The sequence below is a fragment of the Colias philodice genome, chromosome 21 (assembly GCF_061535455.1).
Source record: "Colias philodice isolate Cphi_HAF_F1 chromosome 21, ilColPhil1 Martin Lab GWU primary, whole genome shotgun sequence".
In the NCBI taxonomy this organism is placed as follows: domain Eukaryota; kingdom Metazoa; phylum Arthropoda; class Insecta; order Lepidoptera; family Pieridae; genus Colias; species Colias philodice.
The window spans coordinates 175,956-196,753 of NC_143106.1; the positions used below are offsets into that span (position 1 = coordinate 175,956).

The window sequence follows — 20,798 nt, forward strand, 5'->3', positions numbered from 1 at the left end:
TTCATAATATAATACAATAATAAATACATATTCGTACAAATAAATCAATTTTGAATAAGGCACGTCTTACTTAACACTATTATTTGTAGGGATGTAGAGTTCTTCTGTATTTTCTCGAAGTTATCAAATTGTGTTAGAAGATGGTTCAGTTTGTATGTTGGTATGCAGGAGGCAATGTCGATAATTACTGAAAATATTCTGAAACTTCTGAAACAATGTAAATATACATTTTTGTTGAGTTTCAAAGGCCCTATTTGTGTGTTGTGCGTGCACTACAAATTATTAAGACCATAACCCTTAAAAGTATTTCAAGCAAAATTACAAGAAATCCTGTCGGCTCGGCATTTCTCCTCAGTAATTTGATTATGTGGTCTAAAAACTTTTGTGTGGGTAATTATTTATAAAATCTACTTTTATGTATATTTTTAATTATCAAAATATTTACCTAAGTTGTCCTTTTTAAATGATCTAATAGAGTAGATGATAATCTTGTTAACATTTTGAAGTGGTTTTAAAAACTTGTTTTTTGTAGTCAGGTTTTAGTTTTCAAAAGTTTATTCCTATGTCTATCGGTATGCTTTTATGTGTACGCTGCGTGCCTAATGGCTGCTTGCCTTGAATATACGCATAAAATATAATTAATTATATTATAATTAGTTCATTCTAAGCAAATTTTGCAAGTAGAAGATAATGCGTGACCCTGATGAATTCGTTCCCATAATATACGCATTTCCGTTAAAATAATAACTAAAAAAATAAATATGAATAAATATTTTTAATAATGATATCGTTTTTTAATTCGAGAGGAGGAAAAGTTGAAGAAAAATGTTGATTGCAGGCGAATTACGTGTCATTAAGCATGCAATAAAATCAACTTATGGCCAATTTTACAAGTAATCCTAACTCAAAAATATTCAACAAATAAATAGTATAGAGAGTAGATGGTTATTTCAGAATTTTCAGTTTGACCAGTGTAACTTGAAAACCTGAGCCTTTATACATTTGGACGTACACCTTATAGTACTTGGCTATTCATTATACATATAATGCATGTTCATTTTTTTATTGAATCCGTTTCCGTTTCCCGTGTATTTAAATTAATTAATAATTTGTGTGAATGTGTGTGTATACAGGGTTTTTTATCGGGTGGGGGTTAGCGGGGATTAGATAAATGTTGATGGCAGGGCGGGCGGTATTGTATTGTAATATATAGTTGTTACATGAACTTCCTTTGCGCTTGCTAAAGTATGCATAGTTGTGTTATAAAAGAAAGAGATCATCTTCAAAATAGTTTAATTTTATACAAGGGGTTACCTATTTATAAATACCATATATTTTTTTATTCTTACTGTTATATCTTAAATGAAAAATAAGCTTCTTGAAACTTGAAACGTGTTATTATTAAATAATTAAACAAAAACATTGAAGCCTGTAATGTAAACACATACAATAACAAATATAGAGGTAAATTGTGGACAAAAACGAGCTTCATTATATAATGTAAAGTATGCACGTCATTTAGGCTGGTTGTGCACTTGATTACAATATTGAACTTTCTTTATATTATAAAGAAAATATTCTGACAATTTTTTACACAAATATTTAATGTAAATACAGTTTACCTACAGATAATCCCGGCGAAATTTGTAACGCCTTTAAATATTTCCCTTTATTCATCAAAGTTTTCCGCGATTTAATGTAAAGCAAGGAAAAATTTAACTAAAAAACAGTACCTAACCCTAACCTAATAATGTGTACATTTTATAACAAAATAAAACAAATTCAAATCCTAGAACATAAAAAGTAACTGTACAAGCTCGAATTCATTGTATTTATTTCTCTGCACTCGGTCGCACACTTGCAGCAGGCCTAACTTTCAATGTCAGGGTTGTTCAGTAGTTTATATAGTTAAGGGCGGCGCGTGCGCACACAGTGTGACTCCCAGCCCCGCAGGGGACCGTCGTCATGAGAGTGCTCGCTATCTTCTGCGCCCTGGCCTGCCCCGCGCTCGCCAGGGAATACACCGGTTTGTTGATTTCGTTATTACAGCTTGCTTCGTGGATTTGGGATGGTGATCATTCGTGTGAAGATTGGTTGTTTTGGTGAAAGAAAGATTTTTAAGATTAACTACAGAAATTCTTGCCGGCTCTTCTGTGTAGAAACTGCTTTGCGAGCCGGTGGTTAAAACTATGTTATGACGACTGAAAAGTGCTTCCAGAAGAAATCTCATTACATAAATATATGTTTTAGTTTAATAATTAGAAATATAATAACATAATATTATGCTTGAGCTCTTAATTTGACTTGAAGCTTTTAGCCTGAAGTTTATATGTTGCACGTTGTTTAAATAATTTTTAAAAATGATTGCAGTTTCTACTTACTATGACAATTTCAATTTTTGTAAATGTATTAACGTGCTCGTGTCCAAATATTTATTAGTGAAATGTTATTCAAAATCCAAAATTTGTCACTCATTTATAATTTCGTAAACAAATGCAAATTCAAAAGTTAAATATTTACGCAACTCTATGTTACTAATATTTTTACCGCTGAGAGATAAGATATAGTATGATAGGCATTTGACTGTGTGCGTTTGTGCGTATATATAACCTTCTAAACTTGCTATTATACTAATTTTATTGCAAAATTTATGCTAATATATTAATTATTATTTTGGTACTGGTAGTAATTGGAAAGTTGTATGAAAAAAATGTAACCCTGGAGTTAATTATAATAGCAGTAATAAAATACAATATTACTCGTAATGCTTTATGGAACAACAAGTTTGAAAAATCAATCCAAATTCATTAAAAAATAGGCTTTAAAACATATTTTAATTAATCAAAACATTCAAAACTTGATTCATTTTATTACCAGGAAGATTCATTTTATTTACAATGTATAAAATTAATTATTTTAAATAAAGATTAAATGTAAACCACATAATATTACTTCGGATCGAGTTTGAAATATTTCGTAAAATTTATAATTAATGTTAAATAAAATTAATTATGCATGGGTGTTGAAGCCTAATACATAAATATATTATACATATATATAGATTACCAACTATTTGATCGGGTACGAAAACTAAATTTTCATGGTTAAAAGAAATTAGATGTAATCGAAGTTATGGTTATAGATAACATTGAAGTCAGAAAAAATAGCGCTTTAGTTAAATAGTTATTCAATTTAATATATTATATGTATTTATGTACGTCTCACTTAATAGAATTAATCCTGTGTCCCGTAGAGGTTAGCTACAATACCTACGTACTTCTACAATATAATATATCATTTATACGTAGATACGTAAATAATATATCTATTCTGATATTATAAAGCCGAAGAGTTTGTTTGTTTGTTTTACGTGCTAATCTCAGGAACTACTGGTCCGATTTGAAAAAATTAGTCGATTTGAAAGATAGCCCATTTATAGAAAGAGGTTTTAGGCTATATATCATCATAGTCCGGGATACATGGTCCATTTTTGCAAGTGATTACTATCAAGCTAATTTTTCGTGAGTAGCTTTATTTTGATGAGATGCCCAATAATTTCATGTACGAAACTCTCGATTGTGGTAGCTACCAGAGGAAACAAGGATAAAATATTTTGATTTGATGGTTCTCAAATATTAATTACCAACTGAATGTTTTTTTTTGTTCAATCTCAAGATAATTATCTAAATTATTCGAAAAAATATTTGTCCTACAAAATCTATGGTTTGATCAAAGAGTCCCCCTTTCCAATGTGTATCGATAACGAAGTCATCATAAATGATTACTAACCAGCTGATTTTTTTATTTTCACTTGTTTAATACTTGTATAATTCAACAGACATATTGTCCTACAAATTGCGTAATAAATATTTGAGAACCGTCAAATCAAAAATTTTTATCCTTGTTACCTCTGTAAGCTACCACAATCGAGAGTTTCGTACATGAAATTATTGGGCATCTCATCAAAATAAAGCTACTCACGAAAAATTAGCTTGATAGTAATCACTTGCAAAAATGGGCGATGTATCCCGGACTATCACGCTAAGATCAACATAAGCGAAGCAATGTTGGTGAAACCGCGGGGCATAGCTAGTTATAGGTATATAATTATTTTGAAAGCGCTAAAACCCGCACAGATAATATAATACGATAATACCGGTATATTTCAGTTAAATTATTTCTAAATAAAAAAAAATTATAATTCCCAATCTTTTACACAAATTGTCAACAACAATTTTCAGTCACTTTCAGATTTAAAATAACTTGTGACTAAGTAAAAAATCCATAAAACGTAAGTGAGCGTTTGGCAAATCATATTTTACAATTGAGGGCTAAGAGTTACCAAGTAAGGCAAATTATGCCTATTTTTCTTTATTTTTACATATATATAAAATCAACTTAACTTGTTACAAACAAAAACATAATAAACATTTAAATTGTGAGTGGAAAAACAAGGATATAATTATTATTATCTTAATTTTAATGTTTAATTTCAATTTAACGTAAACACTTTTAAGATTATTTTTTATAAATAAACGGAATATTTTTATTGGCATTATTTGAACGCATTTTTTATAAACTTTGTTCAATTGCTCTGATTTTGTAAATGTGTTAGTTACCCATACTCTGACCTTACTTTCCGTGAGACGAAGCTTCCGAGGCCGGTGACCCCGCAAACGTCAGAGCTTTGTAAAGTTCACCTTTCTTCGACGAATGACGTCTTCGCCTTTCTTTTAACATTTGATGAGTGAAAATCCTTCCCTAGATGAAATAATTGGACACATTTACGGATGTACATCGTAGATTTGATATGTAATTGAAAATTGCGTCATGAGGCAGTGGTAATAGCGCTTACCATCAGGTGACCCACCTTCTTTGCCGAGATAATAAGAAACATTTTTATCTCATGGTTATAGCTCACAACATAATTTATACGTTATGTATGTATGTATCTGAATAGTGTTGCGAATTAATAAACAAATAAACTGTAAAAGTTTGAGCAGCGGCAATAACAAGCAATTAAAAACGGTGTTTTTAATCAAATTGTTTCGCTTTCATTAGGCGATGTCCTTTCATTAATATAACACAGCTTCCGTAATTAATTATCAGTCATCGATTGTGTCTAAATGTCGCGATCTGTATGTCTGTAGCCGACTTCCGCTGAAAGCTTATAGTTACATTCATCTTTGTTCCTTCATGTTGCTATAATCAATCTTTTAAATTCCTTGAAATCGATACGTAATTCATAATATGCCTCTTTGCTTTAATTAGGACAAGAAAAACTTGGACTAAATATTTTATTATCTTTAAACAATTCTTAATTACCTATACAATTTCAATTTGAAAAATTGAAAATGTAAAAATAAACTGCGGTTTCCTTATGTAATTAAGGATAGTTATAGTTTTTAAAATAAATAACATTACATAAGACAGTACATTCCGCAATTTGCGACAAGTTCAATGACGTTCGAAAACAAGAAATTCGTTCATAAATAAACGAAACAACAACGAAAATGTTTATTTTTGTAAAGCTCTGATAGTTGTTTTATACTAAAATGTGATAGTGGACCTTCAAAATGTAACAATATTGTTATTTTTAAGTATGTTTATGCATATGTTTTTAACTCGTCTACTGAATATTCCCTATTAAAAAAAGAAAATGACATAAACATATTGCTTTTAAAAATAATGTGGTCTCTTTATTTTATGAGAAAAATATCGAATTTCTCTGATTTTCTTTCCCGTAGAGGCAGTATTCGAATTTCAAACTCAAACTCAAACATTTATTTATTCAATTCTAAGACTTCTTCTAGAAGCACTAACTTACACTAACTAATTGATAGTAAATAAATCGTTTTTATAATACACTAGCGGTCCGCCCCGGCTTTGCCCGCAATAAAAGGTAGTCTATGTTCTTTCTCAGGGTCTAAAGATTATCTGTGCCAAATTTAATCAAAATTTGTCCAGTAGTTTATGCGTGAAAACCATACATACAAACCTTTCCTCTTTATAATATTATTACTATAGAAGTATACATATATTATGTATCATAAATCGTTGCAAAGATAGCTTGATAGTGTGATAAATGCATAAATAAACGGCAATAATTTATAGTTTGTTGAAAAGCGGACGCAGTAAATTAAGAATAATATTATTTTACTAAGTTTAAGAAATTAAAATCTTTTTTTTTTGCATTTATGATTTATGTCCCGTATTCAATATTAATGCCTATAAATTAATTATTATTTGCATACATTTACATAATTGTTATAATAATTATCAAATAGTTAACAACTTGATTCATAGATTAGATCTTTGTTGACATTTATAAAGGAGCAAAATTGACACAATTAATAATTATGCTTATATAAAAACTGCTTTATTTTTCTCTTGGTTAGATTAATAAAAGAACACAGTATTTTATCATTTATTTACATAATTTGTAAAAAAAAGTAAAGCTAAATACACATCCCAATTTTGGCATCTTAAGTGTAAAACTAATAAAAGTATAAATTTGTAGAGTTGGAGCGAAGTCAGCTACCGCGTCTGTTCCACCTGGACGACTACGAGCGGTGCGTGGGGCTCGGCGGGCTCTACTGCACCGGGACCTTCCGACTCTACCCAGAGAAGGACTCTATGGCTTATAAGTTTATCAAGGTAGAGCTTAATTTGATAATAAATGAGCTTATTAATGTTGTTTGTTGTTCTACTCAGAAAAATGAAATGAATGATAATTATATGATGGCAGAAAAACACAGAAGATTATTTCTTACGAGGGCAAATGTGTGTTTGTGAAAAGGTTTGTAGAGTCATTGCTATAATGTTCATTGAATGGGTTGTTACGTAATTAGGAACAAAATCAAATTTAAATTCAAATCAAATTGTCTTTATAGTTTATTTCTTTGCAAAATTTTCTTTAAAAAAATTTAAACACATCCTTATTAGCGTTAAATCTACTTAATCTACGCTGAGGTTATCTAAATCAGGATGAATTATGAATTAAGATTTTTTACGCATTCATACATTTACGGGTACGTGTGAATAACCGACTGGAGTATTCGCTTAGATTAAATTAAATTTATAATTTACTTTAAGAGTAAACAAACTGAATTATAATATAATAATATTATACTATAAAATAAAATAGAGTAAAATTAATCGAACACTAGGTGCCTATTTGTATTGTCTCAAATCTTAAACCCAACTTAGAAAAAAAATGTTTAAAATTGTAAAGCCTTCTAAATAAATAAACATTTAAGTAAATTCTGAATAACAAATTTAACAACGCAATTATACAAATCCATTTATATCGAAAATGACTTAAAATCGATTAATTTCACCCCATTTTTATTCAATGCAAAACAACCACATCCTTGATGTCTTATAATGCAATACAATGATATATTCTTCTCCAGGAGTATGCCTCCGACCGCCGTCACTTCGACCGCACACTCCTTCACCGGGGCTACTGCCTTTCGGCGCGCTGTCCTACCCATGAGGCCAACACCACGCTGCGCTTTGAGCGTTGCGTGGAACAGCACGCGCTGGTACCCGGGCTGAGGGCCGCCATGGTGACCCACTCGTGTTCCACCCGCGTGGAGGAGGTGGACACCCCACAGCGCATCTTTTTGTACGTGGTTGTGCTGTTCGTGGCGCTTAATGTTGTGGGGACGATGTATGATCTGGTTGGGGGGGAGAAAAGTGAGTATTTTTTAATCGTAACAATTATTAAATAAGACTTGTTTTTTAAGCGCATGCCTGTCTTTATTTACAGTGTTTTAAAATGGAATTTGATTGCTTGATTACAGAATAGAGCTAAAAAGCCCAATAAAGAGAGCTTTAAAATATTTCGTGTTGAGGCAAGCTTTAAAATTATCATCAACTTTAATGAGTGCGAGAAAGCACTTCACAATTATCTTAAAGCTTTTTACAATGCTAGCTTTATTATACTTTCTACTCGATAGAGTGATTTCACGATAGTACACAAAAATTACCTTCTACATAAAACTCATTAGAATCTCGTATGAAAACGTAAGCTCACCAAATGAATTGAATATTTTCAGAGAACAAGTTCATAGTAGCATGGTCGGTGCGCGCGAACTGGCGGCGGCTGGTGTCCACGTACGAAGACGGGGACCCGCGCCTCTCCGCGCTCGCGCCCATACAGGGAGTCAGGTATATACTTTCATTATTTACTCAACTTTTATAGTTCAATGTACAAATCACTTCATAGTATAGAACAAATCGCTGACGCTGTCTGTCCGTCCCTATGTAAACTTAAATCTTTACTACGCAACGGATTTTGAAGCGGTTTTTCTTTCATATAGATAGAGTGATTCAAGAAAGTTAATGTATATTTTGTTAACTTGTAGACAATATTATCACGTAATAATAATTCTAAAAACAAAATTTCTTACTATCGGCAAGTTTTAAATAACCATCAGCTGTGAGTCCACCTTCGTGTATAAAACATCAACGCGCGCAAGTACTAAATACAGAAGACAAATTATGAAATGTTACAAGACGTAAATTACTTACTTAAAACGTTTTGCCTTCAAGACTGTACTATTAGACATTATTCTATATTTACTTATTACTAAAATCTTTTTTTCTCCCCATTCAAATATAAAATTGAAAATAATTTTTCATATTAAAATTAATAAACGTCAAATCCTTCATACTATTAATAACTTAACAATTAAAAATTTCTCGGAATGCAAACATCAGTTAATTATTGCAAAAAATTACGCAATATCAACATAATTTAAGGCCAATCTCATTGCAAAAATATGTTATTTACATATCACACATCGAAAGCATTCTCTCGATTATAAAAATGTTTATGAAAAGCAATGCGGTAAACAATATTATACCCTTAACCTTGCTATTCTTTTTTTTATTTGAACGTTATATTTGTTGCAGATTTTATATTGAGTACTTTTTTGCTTCCTTGAAGATAATAATTTTTTAGCTCATAATATAATAATATACTGCGTAAAATTTACAGGGCTTAAATACTTTTATCATTGTTTTTTTTATTATGTTCAATAAATTAATGACATCGTTCTTCATTTACGCAAACTCTTATGTAAATAATCAAAGTTCGTTTATTCCAACATTTTTCGCTTGCTTCTATCGTTTAATGGACATAAAATATTACCATGCGGGTCAACATCAAACATGTTATTATTTGTATCGCTTTTATTTTAACATTCTGTTTTTGTATTTAGTGAGCAATAGAGAATTTGTTCATTCATTCATTCATCAAAGATTTCGCTATTAGGCATTAATTTGTATTTTTCTCTATGTATCCGCAGAGTGGTGCTTCTAGTGCTGGTGATGATGACGCACTCGGCGGAGATACAGCACAAGCTGTATCAGTACAACCCCAATTATTTAGAGCAGGTAAGTTATGCAATTTAGAGTCAATTTTTCAATCCATATCCATCCAACTTTATCCGCCCAATAAAGTATTACACGATAATATTAAAATGTCACCCGTAAACTGTCAAAGACGGGCAAAGAATACATTTTTGAAATGGTAGTTATTCGACGAATAAGTATTAACCAAGGATTGAAAAATCAGCCCTTATTATAATTGTAATTCTTGTTTTATAATAATACAATATAAACATGCGGCTTTATTTCATTTAAACAACACGAAATTTAATTTAGTGATTTTTTAACTGTATATATTAATTTTAGTACACACATAGTATGGAAGTTAGGTATCAATAGAGAGGAAAATAAATTTATTTACTGTCATGCTACACAGAAAAAAAAATGAATATGAAATACACTAAAAATTAATGCAATAGAGTCACACATCTTTAGTTCAAGATATATTATCAGGAATGAATTAACGAAATTAATAAAAATAAAATAATGAAATGGTTTCTTTAGATCCTGAACCACCCAGTGACAATGCTGATCCGCAACGGCTCGGCCCTGGTGCAGGGCTTCGTTGTGATCTCCAACTTCCTGTTCGCGTACAGCCTGCTGCTCATCGCGCGGAACCGCCAGCTCGGCCTCGCGCACCTACCCATGTGCTTGCTGCATAGGTTCCTCAGGTAATTTAGAAACGCTGCTTTAGTCTTAAATAATATAAAACATTATCATACAAATTTTGCGATGACGATATCAACACCGAATACTATTTATTTATAACAAGGGCAATCATTTGATACCTACCTACCTACGTTCAAACTTAGAAAATGATAAAAGAGACCGAAAAAAGATTATTGCCTCCGTATTTGTTGAATAATTAATAAAATTTAAGAAATTTTATGACATTGAAGTTAATTGTATCCACAGCTTGGTAGTTACCAAGCTTTGGATACAATTAACTTAAGCAGTTGGTTACAGTTTAGTTTAAATACAACAATCTATTCACATAAAATAATTATCAATTGCATAATTTAATTCCAGACTAGCGCCAGTACATCTATTAGTAGTGGGTTTCGCGGCGACGTGGTGGCGGCGGGCCGGAGACGGCCCCCAGTGGCACTCCATCGTTGGCGCTGAGAGTGATGTCTGCAGACGCAAGTTCTTCAGCCACGCTTTCTTCCTGCACAATCTGGTGAATGCTGATGAGCACTGCTTGCTGCAAACTTGGTAAGTAACGTTAACGTTGAAATAAGCGTTCGAAATGTTATTTAAAAAGTGTACCAAATCAGATGCCTTACCAAAAACTGCTTATTATGTAATTTTAAATTTCTTGTTATGGTGATTGTTTTGGAAACCACTAAGCAATACGTTTTAAAATTATAAGTTGCTATCTACTAATAATATGTAGGTATGTAGTATAGAGGTAGCCACAAGATTGAATAAGTCGTTAAATTATAATCTAATTGGCGAGATTGCAAATTGTCAAAAAATTTCTATGCTATATAGTTTTGGTATGATAAACGTATTTTGCATAAACACCTCGTGCCGATGTAACGTTATATCATATTGAAATATTTTTCTGTATAATTCTAATTTTTGCATTTTACGAAGTAATAAAAAAAATCACTTGCTACTTATTTTAACACACGTGGGCAATGTCAGTGTTTTCATTTTTCATGAAGTAATTTATTTATTTCAGGTTTATTGCCGTCGACATGCAATTGTACATAGTGGCTTCCGTTCTGACTCTCTGGCTCATGGAGAAGAAAAAACGTGCTGTTCCACTTCTGACGGCTCTGTTCTTTGGCTCCTGTCTCTTGAATATGTGCCTGGCGTACATCAACGACTGGAAATCATTGCTGTATATTATGTTGCCTGAGTGAGTACTTAAATAATGCTAAAATAATGCACCGCTGAATTTAACAAATGCACTTTTATACTAATTTTGAAATGGTTTCATCTATAAACGAAATGTAGAAAGGATTTCAGTTTGGATGGAATTATAATGAATCAGAAGCTGAAGTTTTTATGATGGCTTGTTTGAGCGAGTTAATTTCAAGAACAATAAAGAATATTGAAAGCATACTTTCTTTTTGCAGGCTACAGATTACAATTTGTTGTTTTTGGATGAGAATTATTATTATTTGCTTTATCTACTTGCGTAGGTTATATTTAAGAAACTAATATTACTTCTTTACCCAGGAACGTCCGCACCACGTTCCGCGGCGTGCCGTCGTTCTCTCGCTTCTACGTGGCGCCGTGGGGCAGCCTGCCCGCCTGCTTCCTCGGCCTGCTGCTCGCGCACCTGCACTACCACATGCAGGAGAACGGCTACAAGCTGGCTAAGAGCAAGGTGAGTGTGGGTTGTGCTAGAGTATTTTTACTGATGCGGCATTGAAGGCAAATTTTGAAAATGATGAGCGTCATCATTGGTATTTGCGTCTGTTGATAAATGCGATGGATCTTTAAACACAGCAGATCATATTTGTTGCAATCCAGAAATGTTATTTATCAACAGGAACATAAAATAATAAAGTTTCATCCAGTGCTACACTTTAACTTTTTACTTCTAACAATATCAAGAATATATTGTCATGTTTTAAATCGGTCATATTGATCGATTTAAAATGTGAAGGCTTCGTAAGTCGAGTAGAAGTAGAAATGACTTTATTACACAAGCATACAGTTAACAATTTTATTACCATTTTTAACGCCATAAATTCTCCATTCTTCAGATCCTGTACCTATGCAGCCACTCAGCAGTCCCTTTGCACGTGGCGTGCATCATGGCGGGCAACTACGTGCGCGCGCACACGGGGCGGCTCGCCACCGCGCTGTACGCGGCCGTGGAGCGCCCGGCCTTCGCCCTGCTCAGCGCGGTCTATGTCATCGCGCTGGTTAACCATGTTGACAGTGAGTGAAATTAAAATAAATAAATTGTTTATTTATTTCCACAACATACATGTATATAGTTTTTGAAATTTAATTTCCAAGCTTTAGGTGTAAAAAGCTGGTGCCTTCCTAAAGCTTTATAATTCGAAAAGAAACGAACTTAGTAAAATGTTGCAATGTTTGATTTATATGTGTAATTTGTTAGAAAGAGTACATTTATATCTCTATTTACATAATAATAGAGATAGAAATGTACTCTAAATAATCTATAAATGATTCCCGTGAACGGCTGGACCGATTTTCACAAACATTTTTTGTTCATCCTTGTCAAGAGAAAGATCTTATGAAAGAAAGCCTTACAAATTTTCGCCATAAATTAGTAAAATTAAGAAATCTCAATGGCCATTCTTGACAGTTCGCTCGAAGTCAGGACTACGTGTGTTGGGTCAGCTAGTTAATTATAAATAAATTCCTCTTACAGACATATACCGTCGGCTGCTGTCACTGCGGCTGCTGCAGGCGCTGGGGCGGCTGTCGCTGGCCGTGCTGATGCTGCACTGGTGCGTCAACATGATGCTGGTCGCCTCGCGCCGCACGCTCTCTGAAGTGTCCGTGGGGAACATTGTGAGTACATACCGCCAGATTGTACTATGTACACATATTATACCGTCGACTGCTGAATTTAAAACTAAGAAATAATTTTATTTTTTTACTTAAATGCACATAAGTAAATTGAGCACAACATCTGAAATAAACATGTGGCTGAAATAAACGATGGACAAAAATAAGAAACTACATTTTTCTCATAATTTTAGCGTTTATAGTTTTTACCGTTGACTTTAGTGCCGTAATTTCACCAGAATTAAAAATATTCTTTGTTCCAGGCCTCAGATCTAATATCAACAATTTGGTGGACGTACGTGCTGGCGTTGCCTCTCACCCTGCTCGTCGAGTCGCCCATACAGAAGACGTTCAGCGCATTCATATCTTCATAAACTTACCTTAAATTGAATTGTGTGTGTGAAATATGGATAGGAAATAATTCCGAATTTCAACAACGCCATCTAGTCCCAAGATAAGGAAATCTTGTAGGTATTGGTTGCATTATTGACGTGACAACGTCTTATAATTCGATAGAGCTGGCTGCGCGCACGAAATAACATGACTCATGCGGCGTTACCTCGCTCTGAGGCGTTCCATGTAAGGCTTGAAGTGCAAGCGAGAGCGCGGAACGAGCGACAAAGAAGCACAATCGGACGTTGTCACGTTCAACTATCGTCAGTAAACCGACTTTATAGACAACCAATTTTTTTAGAATTATTAACTGATATTAACTACTAAAAACTTTGTAGTGAATTGTTAAAAAGTTTAATAGAAACAACATTTACTCGTACAACAATTTTATCCATCCATTGTTCAAATGATATTTTTCTCAAAATTTAAAATATATAAATTATGTTGAAAGTTTAGTTTTCGTAGGTACTATGTTTGGAATATGTAAATTAATTTGGAAGCGTTGCTTATAATGGCCTCATTATTTATAAGAATTTAACTTTAAGAAGTTGCCAAATATTATGTTAATTTATAAGTAAGCATAAATACTGTAATAACAATAATATTGTATTTTAAAGGACTAATTTGAAATAGTAATGACTAAAGTTACTTTGCTCGTACAAAGTCAACTTTACGTCAAAGTTAAATTGTTATTGTTCTTTTTTTATTGAGCATTTTTATCTTCTTTGCTGAATAATTTGGAATTATTCAGTTTTATGAAGAAAAGTTTTGCCTCTATCTTGTGATCGATTGTAATGAATTATAGTGATTAATTATAATAACTTAAAGATTGGTATATTGTATTATTGCTATTGCTGTATTTTTTAAAGTAAAATATTAAAATATAATAAATGTTTTATTTCCAATAACCTAGAGAGACCTTCATAAATATTTTCCTGTTGGATCAATATACCATAAAAATGTGTTTTTTATCATCACATTAAAATAAGTCGTTGTACAAATAAATCAATAAATCAATTTTTTCGTGCAGTTCATTCTTATCTCAAAAATAAAATTGCACCTTAGAAATGACCCGTAAGAACCTTTAATAAATACCATTTATAAGAGTTGATTTTTATGACGGAGAACTATTGCGAATCTCACACATGGAATTTCAAAAACTGCGAAATATTTGTCAAAACATGACCATGGTTTTTGACCGTGTCTTGCTTAACAGCTGGAGTGACGCCTACATCCAATGTCAATCATTAAGAGTTGTGACTGATGTAAAATGTAGGCGTCGAATTAACTAGATTACCGATTGATTAGATTATTAGATAATTAATGATTAATCGAGTTTACTCTTCCTATTAATTATTTGTTACTTTTTTGCAAGAACATATTTTGATGCATGTTATATTTATATTGTAAGAATCACTGTAAACAAATGTTGGTTGACCAAATAAATAAATAAATAAATATTCACAATTCAATATCTGCACCCGTAAATATAAAAAATATAGTTTTTTTTTACTTGTTAATACGTAGTTAATCAGCACATAACACGTTCTATTGAGGACACTGACACTGATCTGTTTTTATTTATGTGTATATAGAGTCACTATCAAATATCAGTAGAATCTACATTCTATAGGGTAGGTATTTCGCTAATTTATTTTCGATTCAAAAGTTAAGTTCGTCGATACATTTTCTCCTGAGGAAATTAATTACATAACTGTAAATATTTCAATCGGACTGCCAATTGACATCTTCCACAAAAACTATTCTATGAATTTGTTTAGTTATTTAGAATATAATTAGAATCGAAAAGCTTTCCAGCTTTTCCATGTTATATTCTTACGCAAGTTAAAATCTAATGGAGATGATGTAGTGTTTGTTATAATTGAATTAACAAAGATAATTCTAGAATTATTATAATAATATATTATTATTATTTATTATAAATATTGTTCATTAGTAATTAGTGGAGGTATGTTATTAACTTGTTTACACAAATGTCAACGTGTAGTGTAGAGCACAGTATTACAATATTATTTGGTGTAGAGGCACAGACTAATAATTATATACTACGTATACAAGTAGAGGCACATATATGAAGTACACAATAAATACTTAGAGCAAAAAAGTGCATTTTTCTACAGCTTATAATATGGTATAGATTCTAGTACCTACATAAGCAATATCACTAGAAAGTCTCAAAATCGGCTCAGTAGTTTTCGTGTGAAAGTATAACAAATATAGGTAGGTACGTTTGCAACAAACCCTCGGACAAAATCAAGTATTTCTGTAGTTCATGTGTTATTCTGATGTATAACCTATACTTACTTCTGTAAAATTTCATTTAATTGCTTCTAGTAGGGTGGGAAAAATATTTAGGATTAAGTTGTTATGTTGTTCATTGCCAAAAGGTAAGTAAATATGAGTCACATTTTAATTGGGATATAAAAATTCAGTGTTTTTGAATAAAAACGAGGAAATTTTTTAAATGAAATACCTATATTTGTGTCTATATCTTGAACTCTGATTAAAAAACAAATCCTTGAGACATTTGTTATCAATGGAAAACTTTTAAAGACGACTTTATTTTCTAGTTTTTCATGTTTTATTTTATATATAATAATGATAATAATACAAACTAGTATGTGCGAAGGGAACGTAGTGTTTCCGGTAAGTTGTAATAATTAAAACAGCAAAAAAATTAAACTAGCGGTCAATGACCTTGGGAGTTGGGATACAGCAGCTATTCTTGTTAAGATCCTTGTATTCTTGAGAGAAAATAATAATATATTAAAACGTGTAGATTTTTTGGTCCTGAAAATATCTTCATTATTTATCTAATCAAAAATATCTGGTTATTTGAGGCTGCTTCTTTGTTCTATAAATAATATGAAACCGCGCAGCGTAGAGGGTTGATAACTACCACTACATACAATGTATTGAGTATTGTTACGAAAATTTGAATTTTGATATTATAGAGAAATAATATAGAAAAATAATTGTATAGAAAATAGAAGAATTGTAGTGCGTAAAGATGTTTTCGAATACATTAACTCTAACAGACGATAAACTCATAAATAGATAAAATGGAAGATATTCTGTATTTTATAACCTTATAAAAGTTATATGTTCTAAAGACAATAATAACGATAATAAATATTACACACGTGTAGCATTTAAAAACTTTTCTTTCTATATTTTGCTGATAATCATACATAATTTACGATGCCTATAATCTGTAGCCAATTTTCTGTGGATATGTGAACTATCCCGTAGCAAAAGTGACCAAAAGCACAAACATGTTTCAGGTTTTAGACCCTTAAATTCATCATACTCATGGTATATCACGTAGGTACTAACAGTGACGGTTCACATTAGTGTTATACAAAAAAATTAATAAATAGTATATATTATCTTCTCAACAACCTGGTTATACTTACATGCGTGGTCATTACGATCTCGTTTTGACTCATTAAGTAAGCAATGCAAATTTTATAATTCGTGTTTTACTCACAAGTTTATGGGATTTTTTATATATCCGCGCAGAATGTTACTCATTCGAAGGACAATTGACATTAACTGTCCTTTTTGAAATTTTAATTAATCGGAAATTCAGTTTCTGATCGGATATAATCTAATTCATTGTCAAATAACCTGTATATATGGAAATTGAGTGTAATTTAATTGTATTTATTACGATTTTAAAAATGCGTGGGTATTTCAAAATGCGTAATGGTCGGCAAGGGCATCATTAAGATTGATCTAGATGTAATCTAGGCCACAATTTGCTACTTCCGTCATCTCTTTGCTGTAATAAGGGCGGTACATACACAAAGGTTTAGTGCAAAATATGTGTAGATAGAAGATACTGCGCATAAAATCGCGATAAATATCTGAAATAAAACAAGACTGTTTATTTAAGGACCGCGTTATTACCTAGTTAGTCATAATGGTAGTTTAAGCGATTATTACTTAATATTATTATATGTCTACTACTAGATACTCTACTACGCCAATCGCCCCGGCTTTGCGTGTGTGTTGAACGATATAATAAAGCTTACAGTTTGGTTGCTATAGGTTGTAGTTCTTGGCAGATTCAATAATTTGTTTCAGTTCTAAAAAGACCGGCAAAACAGGCAACACTAGGTTGATAGAGTGGGCGATGATGAACACTAAACATCCAATGCTCTGGTTGATGCGTGCTCCAAGTAATTTAGACATAATTAGGTGCTCTAAATCTAAATCCTTTACAAGACAATGTAATCATTGAGTTTCTGCAAGCCAATATGGTACATACATTATTTTCCTTTATTTAACTCTAAAAATCAAATTTAATCTACGTATTTCAAATTTTATTATAATTACTTCACTTACTCTTACTCAAAATTAAAAAAGATAATTACGTCGAATACATGTCGAAATAAATCTGCTTAATAAATCCTTCATATAAGTAAACTATAATTTGAATTTTATGACGTAGCTACAGCTACGTTGTGATTCTTTGTTCTTGAATTTTATGTTAAACTACTAGAGATACTACTACTGAAAGTGTTAGGGATTTCAGTTGTAAGAAATGAATGCTGAAAGAAAATAATTTGAATACTTATCTTAAAATTCTACGTAATAATAGATATGAACTGGTGGTGTTCTTAGTTCTTAAAGCCTCGTAGACGACTAGGCTATCTAGTTACTAATACCAGTTATAAATAAAATATTAATTTAGATAATCATTTATATCATGGACAAAATTACAACAGGTTCTTTCCACGTGTAATTATTTCTCAAAATTAGTGAGCTAAAACATAGGCGTTGAAAGGCCATAATATATTCTTAGACATTCTGAAAACCAGTCTAGATGACCGGACTATTCGTCTACAATATGAAAATATCTAACTGAATAAAGTTAGAATATCAATGCAAAATTTATTTTAGTAAATTTATTTTTGACGTGACAACGTCTTATAATTCGATAGAGCCGGCTGCACGCACGAAAAAACATGACTCATGCGGCGTTACCTCGCTCTGAGGCGTTCCATGTAAGGCTTGAAGTGCAAGCGAGAGCGCGGAACGAGCGATAAAGAAGCACAATCGGCCGTTGTCACGTTCAACTATCGTCAGTAAACCGACTTTACAGACAACCAATTTTTTTAAAATAATATGTCTCCTGTAATTAAAATCAATTTATATTTATTTAATATGTAGGTCCTAACCATCGAAACCTTTGAACGATTTTCGGTGAGAACTAAGATATTATAAAATATTTAGATATAAATAGTCATTCATAGAAAAAATAATTATAGGTAACAAGATAAAGTCGAACAAAAGAAAATATGCACCATGATTGCAAAACGTCATAGCACGTCACTGTATGGTGTAACATAGAAATAGTATATTAATGCTAATCAGAGGCGGCTCGTGACAAAATTTTATGGGTGTTCACTTGAAATAAAACACTGAAAATACATGGTGTAAAGCAGTACATTTATCAAAAAAATTACTTATAAAGGAAATACATACGTCTTTCTTTTTGGTGTGCAAAAATATCTATAACTTAAAGCGACAAGACATTCGTAAATGTCTGTTGTTGCTTTCATCACAACCACATAACCACGGTGTTTTCACATATTGTTCAGATTTAAACACACGCGTATATGTTTTCGTTTTTGTCGTACATTTTTGCGTGATCAAGCCTTGGCGGTCCCTTAGCTTTACATTCAAGCCGAATTTGTAACGTTTTATCACACTTTTTAATGAACGCCACATTATAATTATTGTTCATTTTAACACTCACAAGTAATACTGATAACTACAGACTATTTCAACACGTATTTTATAATTTTAATTAGAAAATTGCATGAATCGCGCGCGTGCATTGAAGTTGACTCGAGTGTTTGTTTATATTATAGAAGTGGCAACTTGCAACGTCGCAATCGCTGTCCTGCCGGGCGGTAAAAACGAACCGGCAACGTTTGCGGGTGCGGCGCTCCGAATTTTGCTACTTTTCCATAGAAAATCTTCTGTTTCACGCGCAGGGCTCTGGCAAAACCCTCTCTTTCACTCCTATTGGATTTCGTATTAGGAAATGTACTAAATCTTTTTTCATTGGAGCGCAATCGTGAGCGCTCCGCTTCGCGCGTTACATAATACAGTAGGTATTATACAGGTGTATGGGATGATGGAACGATGGATATATTCATGGGTATTAACAGTAGTTTTAAAGATTACGATTGATTTTAAATAGTAATAATTAATGTTAATAATTAAATTAAGGAGTATGATTTTATTATAATTATTTATGGGAGTTCACTGCACCAGCGCTCCTTAGGGCGAGCCGCCTCTGATGCTAATCAATAACTATTATTTACTAAATAATTCAATACCATTTACATTCAAAAACTGTATCACGCCGAGGATTTCCTTGAAGCTAATCTCAATATTAAATCACTATAAACTTTTGCGTTAATTTTAATAAATTCTGTAAGCCGGTTTGTTCAGAAAATTCGTTTATTTCAAGTTTGTACAAAAATATTAAAAAATAAAGATAATTCATTTATTTATGCGTTAATTGTATTGTTTTACTTGTTCTATGTTACACATGGTAATTAGTGACCATTAATTAAACTATATCCGCGATTGTTGGTATATACACACATTATTTTATTAATTAAGTAGATTTCAAGTTTATATTTACTAAGTATAACAGCCTTTAGTTTTTCGCTGTATTAAAAAGTAACTGCCCTTTTCCGGACAGTGCGTAAATGAATTTGCTAATTTTATAGCACATCCTTTTTCATTATAAATTAAATAAAAAATATTATATATTTTTAACATTCATAATTAATACGGCCTATATGGGTTCTGAATAGTTTTTTTTACGGCACAACAAAAACTGATTAAATTTATATTTTGTTGTAATGTAATACATACCATATTTATATAATTTAAATATTCCATATTATATCCAACTGGCACGTGTACGTGAATTCTGTTCTTTGTATTAAACCAGAAAATAAATAGATAAATAGTACAAGCAATTCACAGAAACAAAAAAAATGCTATGTCAAACATATTGTTTTCCCAGACCAATGTCCTAGACGGAAAATGCAGTGAAAAGCGCACGGTTGTTGAATGTCACTCATTTAGATCATGATATACATAGTACTACATATACACCTAAAAATGCACTTTATAAATAAATAAAAGTATCGCTATAAACAGAAGAAAATTTGATTGCCGAAGTTGGGTCGTAATTTTTCAATGTAAGACATTCAATAAAGCGAAATACACGGTTTCTTTCATTGAAAAAGCTTGCTTCGTAGTGTAAAAATATTTCCGTTTATACATTTAAGCTACTATGTATATGTTTCAAGATTAAATGTGAAAAATTTTCATGGGGATCACTTAAAGATCTTTAAAATATAAGGGGTCAGAAAATCGCAAAAAATTGAAATTTAATTGCAAATGTAATCAAATTCACATCGCCGACGAAATTACTTGTATGTGAGCCG

The 20,798-nt window shown here is 31.8% G+C and overlaps 1 protein-coding gene across 1 annotated transcript; it reads left to right on the forward strand.

Moving 5' to 3' along the window:
- Positions 1-1,946: 1,946 nt before the first annotated feature.
- On the forward strand, positions 1,947-13,284 carry LOC149478586 (nose resistant to fluoxetine protein 6-like). The gene is made up of 12 exons (XM_089708971.1): positions 1,947-2,026; positions 6,521-6,657; positions 7,416-7,701; positions 8,064-8,175; positions 9,318-9,405; positions 9,904-10,070; positions 10,429-10,614; positions 11,087-11,266; positions 11,590-11,740; positions 12,123-12,300; positions 12,761-12,903; positions 13,164-13,284. Exons 1-12 carry the CDS (start codon positions 1,966-1,968, stop codon positions 13,272-13,274), a joined length of 1,800 nt encoding a protein of 599 aa, XP_089565097.1. The 5' UTR covers positions 1,947-1,965; the 3' UTR covers positions 13,275-13,284.
- The last annotated feature ends 7,514 nt before the right edge of the window (positions 13,285-20,798 follow it).